This window comes from Haematobia irritans, chromosome 5 (assembly GCF_050003625.1).
Source record: "Haematobia irritans isolate KBUSLIRL chromosome 5, ASM5000362v1, whole genome shotgun sequence".
Taxonomy (NCBI): Eukaryota; Metazoa; Arthropoda; class Insecta; order Diptera; family Muscidae; genus Haematobia; species Haematobia irritans.
Window position 1 is genome coordinate 82,341,475 of NC_134401.1, and position 7,352 is coordinate 82,348,826.

General features: G+C 34.6%; 1 protein-coding gene across 1 annotated transcript; it reads right to left on the reverse strand.

Moving 5' to 3' along the window:
* Positions 1 to 237: 237 nt before the first annotated feature.
* Positions 238 to 6,325, reverse strand: Gcat (Glycine C-acetyltransferase). Its single transcript, XM_075313455.1, has 5 exons — positions 6,170 to 6,325; positions 5,793 to 6,019; positions 5,423 to 5,732; positions 596 to 1,147; positions 238 to 526 (listed from the first exon to the last, which is right to left on the reverse strand). Exons 1-5 carry the CDS (start codon positions 6,201 to 6,203, stop codon positions 369 to 371), a joined length of 1,281 nt encoding a protein of 426 aa, XP_075169570.1. The 5' UTR covers positions 6,204 to 6,325; the 3' UTR covers positions 238 to 368.
* Positions 6,326 to 7,352: the final 1,027 nt, after the last annotated feature.

Sequence of the window (7,352 nt, forward strand, 5' to 3'; positions counted from 1 at the left end):
ATTGTGGATGGTAGTGTTTAGAAGAAGTTTCTACGCAATCCATGATGGAGGGTACATAAGCTTCGGCCTGGCCGAACTTACGGCCGTATATACTTGTTAATAATTGGTTTTGTTCTCTAATCCCGCAATATAAAAGGAAAACCTCGTAGTGGAGAGGATATGTATTTCTTAACGTAGGAAATTTCCTTGATTTTCCTTAAAGGTCTGCATAACAGGAAAATTAAACTCAAGTTCATATTTGTAATTTTATAATATTCTGTGAAATTTTATTCTTTTATTTTCTTTTTTTTTAACAAATAATAAATGCATATTAACTTAAAATTAAACAAAGTGCAACGGGTTTGGATTGTTTGAACTTGGTTCAAATTTTACTTAATCACTTTCAGTGATTTTCCTACTTCTGTGAAAGCGGCAATAGCTTTATCAATATCTTCCTTGCTATGAGCAGCTGAAATTTGAACACGAATGCGGGCTTTGCCCTTGGGAACGACAGGAAAACTGAAACCAATGACATAAATACCGCGTTCTGAAAAACAATAACAAAAGTGATTATGAATCGAAAGTTCTCTTAGAAAAATATCATTGAAAATCTTACTTAGCATTTCATCGGCGAAAATGGAAGCCAAACGAGCATCACCCAACATCACAGGACAAATTGGATGATTTTCACCGGAAATTGTAAAACCTGCTTTGGTCATGGCGTCGCGGAAATGCTTGGTGTTTGTCTGGACCTTCTCAGTTAGTTCACTGGAGGTGAGAAGCATATCGAGAACCTTGGTACCACTAGCCACAACGGCTGGTGGCAAGGTATTCGAAAAGAGATATGGACGTGATTTCTGCCTCAAAAAGGTAATAAGTTCCTTGGGTCCAGTTGTATAACCGCCTGCGGCACCACCCAAAGCCTTGCCCAATGTTGAGTTGATAATATCTACACTGCCCATAACATCGCAGTATTCCTCAGTACCACGTCCAGTTTTGCCCAAAAATCCAGTGGCGTGACACTCATCAATGAAAGTGAGGGCATTGTATTTCTTGGCCAAGGCAACAATTTCCTTCAGAGGTGCTATGTTACCATCCATGGAGAAGACGCCATCGGTAACGATAAGCTTCATACGTGCATTTGATGATTTCAGTTGGCTTTCCAAATCTGCAAGTATAAATAGAAGTTATCAAGCAATTTTTATATATTTAATTGTATAGCTGAACAAATTATTTAATTTTAGTTTATTAAAAAGTTTTACTCTTGGAGGCATTTTTTCACAGTGTATTATTTGCAATAATTCTGCTATACTGTTTGTGAATATATGTATAAGTTTATTTAAATGTGTAAAATGTACATCCACGCAATAAAATGCCACAATGAACATAATTGTATTTGCCTCTGTATTGTATTGAATACACATTTCAACCATACACAGTGGTATAAATCAAAGAAGCAAAAACTAATTTAGTTTCCACTTTATTACTATTAATAAAATCAAATTCAATGTTAAATATCGATGTGTGATAATATGCAATCTACTTTATTTTGCGGAAAAAAGACTTTTGAAGTCTGAACAAAAGTTTACCCAGTTCCAAAGATGTTGTTTTTACACTAATTATTTTTATATTGATTCCAAGCCAATGAAGCGGAGAATAGAAGTAAGGTTATTTCAATCCGTCTCTATGCTAAGAAAAATTCGATATAGGACAAGAATATATATTTTTGATTCACGGCAATATTTTTAACTTTGTTTTACACTTTTTGAAATACCAATATGCGTTTGCAAAACAAAAAATGTAACATAATTAAGTACAATTTACGAAATTACAGCCTGTCCTAAACTAAAAGTAAAGAAAAACCATTGGCGCCAAAGTGTAATCTGCACATATATAGCCATCTATAAATCGAAAATCGATTATTCGAATTTTGGAAATCTAAAAAAGTCGAAATCGACTTAATAATATTCGCAAAATCGATTTTTTTTTAATTTTGACTATCAAAAATCGATTTTAGTGTTTTATTCAATTTCAATACAAAAATAACATTTTGCTATTGAAACATATTTGAGGTGATCTCTGCGTGAAGCTAAGAATTACTTATGGGGACAGCAACGCGGAACGGGCTTAGCTAGTATAATTATAAACAAGTAAGGAAAGTCTAAAGTCGGGCGGGGCCGACTATATTATACCCTGCACCACTTTGTAGATCTAAATTTTCGATACCACATCACATCCGTCAAATGTGTTGGGGGCTATATATAAAGGTTTGTCCCAAATACATACATTTAAATATCACTCGATCTGGACAGAATTTTATAGACTTCTGCAAAATCTATAGAGTCAAAATTTAAGTCGGCTAATGCACTACGGTGGAACACAAGCACTGTTAAGGAATCTGAAGCACTGTTAAGGAAACTTCGCAAAAGTTTATTTATGATTTATCGCTCGATATATATGTATTAGAAGTTTAGGAAAATTAGAGTCATTTTTACAACTTTTCGACTAAGCAGTGGCGATTTAACAAGGAAAATTTTGGTATTTTGACCTTTTTTGTCGAAATCAGAAAAACATATATATGGGAGCTATATCTAAATCTGAACCGATTTCAATCAAATTTAGCACACATGACTATATTACTAATTGTACTCCTAGTGCAAAATTTCAACCAAATTGGGCCAAAACTCTGGCTTTTGGGGCCATTTAAGTCCATATCGGGTGAAAAATATATATGGAAGCTATATCTAAATCTCAACCGATTTCAATCAAATTTGGCACACATGACTATACTACCAATTGTACTCCTTGTGCAAAATTTCCAGCTAATCGGGATAAAACTCTGGCTTCTGGGTCCATATAAGTGCATATCGGGCGAAAGATATATATGATAGCTATATCTAAATCTGAATCGATTTCAACCAAATTTGGCACGCATAGCTACAATGCTAAATTTACTCCCTGTGCAAAATTTCAACCAAATTGGGTCAAAACTCTGGCTTGTAGGACCATATTAGTCCATATCGGGCGAAAGATATATATGGGAGCTATATCTAAATCTGAACCGATTAAAATCAAATTTTGCACACTTGACTATACTACTAATTGTACTCCTAGTGAAAAATTTCAACCAAATTCGGCTAAAAATCTGGCTTCTGGGGCCTTATAAGTCCATATCGGGCGAAAGATATATATGAGAGCTATATCTAAATCTGAACCGATTTCAATCAAATTTTGCACACTTGACTATACGACTAAGTGTTATGTTTGTACAAAATTTCAAGCAAATCGGTATAAAACTCTGGCTGCTGGGTCCATATTAGTGCATATCGGGCGAAAGATATATATGGGAGCTATATCTAAATCTGAACCGATTTCTTCCAAAATCAATAGGGTTCTATTCTGACCCAAATTAGGAACATGTGCCAAATTTGAAGGCGATTGGACTTAAACTGCGACCTAGACTTTGATCACAAAAATGTGTTCACAGACAGACGGACGGACGGACGGACGGACGGACATGGTTATATCGACTCAGGGACCAACCCTGAGCATTATTGCCAAAGACACCATGTGTCTATCTCGTCTCCTTCTGGGTGTTACAAACATATACACTAACTTATAATACCCTGTTCCACAGTGTGGCGCAGGGTATAAAAAGGAATACTGTTAAATAAGCGTGTTCAGTTTATAATTTTTATAGGCAGTATTTTACCGCTATCTGACTACACTTTAGCTCCCTTATGGTGGAATGATGTACTGCTTCTGAAAGCGCTAAAATTCATACAAAGAAGAAGCACATTCAAATGGGACTTTTCCTTATAAATTCATGAGTGAATTCCTCGCAGAGGTAAGCGCTAATTGACTTCCCTCACAAAGCTGCTGAAAATTGAGCGGGCTTTTTGCTTGAACGTTGAATGTCGTAAAAAATAATTGCACGAAAATGTTCGGTATTTAATTCCATTCTTTTTAAATGCTGAGATTAAAATAAAAAGCGCTCGTATGTCAAAACGTTCTGAGTACATACACACTGAAAAAAAAGCACACTCGGTTCCAAAGATTTTGTCTTTACTTTAAAAAAGTTGGTATTGATTCCGAGCCAAAGAAGCAGAGATTACAAGTAAGGATACTTTTAAGACACAATTTTCTTTTAAATTTAGGTTTTGTGTACTTGCTTCTAAGAAGCAAATTTTAATTTTTCGCTTTCTCAGCTTTTTTTCTTCATATGCTATCAAAGTTCTTTAAAAACGAGTTAACGGCAACTTTATTTTCCAAGTTAGGACTCGGCTTCCAGTAGAAATTATGCTATGTTTGAAGTAAAAAACTTCTTTAAAATAAAGTTTTGAAAAACATGTCCTATATTTGAACGATTAAAGATTAAAGACAATTTCATAAAATTTAAAGAACTTTTCTGAATTATTAAAGTCAAGTTGACCTTAGCCTATAAATTTTTTCTTTCATGTTAAGATACCCATTTTTAAGTCAAATCACTTAATTATAAGGACAATACGATTTCATTGAAAAGTTTATCGACTTTTGGACAAGGAAAGTAACTTTATTTTAGAGAAATGCATAGAAGCTAAGCAAAATTTGTATTCGTATTTTAAAGACATTAAATCTTTGACCTCACGACAATATTTTTTTCAGTGCAGCCTCGAAAATGTCAAGCTTTACGATCGTGGTGTCAATCCCAAATATATAAAAATCAACCTTCGTATGTTGTCAGAAAGATAGGTAAAAGTTGCCAGCAATGGACAATACCTCGATTGATCTGTCTGTTACAGCATTTTCGGTTATATCAGTTTAAATATATTGTCTTCTGTGACTTTTCCACAATACAAACACTGCGATTGAAAATGACTGTCTTTTGCAGAATTTTTTTACGCCAACTAAAATGGAATGCACTAAATATTCGTCTGTATATAATTGTTCATAATTTGAAATTCGATTCTAATAATTAAATACTAATATTTCTAATAATAGTAATTATTAGTTTGTACAATAAACTAAACTCATAAGGAAAATCTTAAACAATTGTCCTCTCGGCAATTTGGACTATATTTTTGTAGTACAAAATGTCAAAATTCTAATCCAATTGAAACAGCAGCACGATTATGGTTCAGATTTGAGCAGAGTATAAAATATGAAAAAATGAGGAAACATTTTTGATAGGCAAGTATTCATATTTGTAACCACTGTGCTATGCAGTTCATATAGCACATCTTGATCACTTAATTCTCGTCAAAACAAAAATGAACAATGAATTGGAGCAATATCGCTCGATTATAGAACAGTTGAAAGAGTGGAAAAGAGTAAATGAATTCTATGTTTGATTGATATGATGATTCTATACAAACTAAATTATTTGAATTTTTTCAGAATGTGATATTGGTCTACACTGCAATATCAATAACTATCACCCATTGGTAGCAAAACCTTCACTTACCATTTAAGTCACGATGCTTATAGCGATTCTTTTGGGCTTTACATAAACGAATACCATCAATAATGGATGCATGATTAAGTTCATCAGAGAAAACAGCATCTTCGGGTGTCATAATAGCCTCGAAGAGACCAGCATTGGCATCGAAACAGGATGCATAGAGAATGGTATCTTCACGACCATGGAACTGAGCAATTTTTTTCTCCAAATTCTTATGGATATCCTGGGTACCACAAATAAAACGCACTGAACTTAGACCAGCACCATAGTTAGCCAAAACATCTTTGGAATAATTGACCACTTCAGGATTATTCTAAAATATAGAATTGGGAATATAGAAGGGAGAAAAGATGATGACTGCGTTTATACTTACAGCTAATCCCAAATAGTTATTGGCACAGAAATTCAAAATCTTTTTATTGCTACCTTCCACCGTAATCAGGGTACTCTGTGATGAGGTGATAACGCGTTCTGATTTGAATGTACCAGCCTCTTTGATGGAATTGATTTGTTCCGAGATTATTTCACGAAATTGTGCATTTGCCGGTGAGGCTGCGGAGTAACGGCGCAATGACCCCTTCAAGAGTAGCATTTCAAAACCTTATCGAATAGACAGATAGAACATCGACGAAATGACGTTATTAGACATTTGTAACATGATTTGATTCCCCGTAATAGGGAATTATGCAAGCGTGACATAAGAAAAATTCGCAACATATTCAATTTTCAATGGTATTTGACATTTGTTACCTCTCAATTGTACAAGTTTTGAAAAATTTGGCATTTTTCCTGATTTATATTTTTCTCGGTCGCCTAGATGCTATTACTGTTGCTCGCACTACAATCCGCCGATACTTTAGAGGCACACACCCTCGTTGACTTCCAGCTGAAATCGACTGAATGTTTGTTTCAGTGACGATCCCATAGAAACCCCCATGTCGCATTTAGTTCTAAGTACCAGAGCATACGGGACGCTCATATTTATTTGGATTCCCTGCATCGCCTCGCCGCTGCTACCCACCGCTTAACGCATAGTGAATAAATGACACGCGATGACAACAGCTGACTGCCTGACTGAATTTCGTGCGTTTCCTTTCTAATAAAGTGAATTCAATTCTAATTGAAACAGCAGCACGATTGTCTTATGTTTGCGGAGATGTTTGTTGGTTTCCATTCGATGTGTTCATTGAAGGGGGGAGCGTGGGGAATCACATTCAGTTCAACGACATGTGTATTAAAATTTATATACGATATATGGCCTTGACAACGAAACATGTCTAATGTAGGGAAAGAATTTTCACTTTCATTTGGATACCACACAGAGAGAAAATTTTTGGGAAACATTAAATAATACATTCAAAAAGTATCAAAACAGAAACCTTATTCAACAAGTGGGAAACCAAGGCGGAGAAAATCTGGAAATGAATCCATGTATGCTTCGAAATATGAGGAAATATGTTACGGTTCGCAAAAAAGAATTGAAGTAATTCTTACCATTAATCATGAGGACCATTTATTTCGATACTTTTCTGTCAAAAACAAATAGAATATTTCAAATAGTTTGTATGAAATAATTTTATTTTGAATTTTTATTTGTCACAATTGTCAATTAAACAACGTCCTCCTAAGAGGTGAACGCTACAATGTGTGCTCATTGTTAAGATTTCTCAAAAAGAGGAACAATTAATTCGTGTAGATGGGAGGAATACAGAATTTTAATTACAAGCATATATAGCTCAATTCTGAATATCAAATCCCTGGGTTCCTTATTCGAACCAAAATCCCCCGGAGAATTTTTCTCTTTTCCTTTTTTCCCTTATTATAAACCGGCTTCGAAAATGGGAAACTTTTTCCTTTGGGAAAAATTACAATTACAAATGCCAATAAAAACGAAAAACGGTGACACTTTTTGGGATTAATTCCCCCCAAAAAA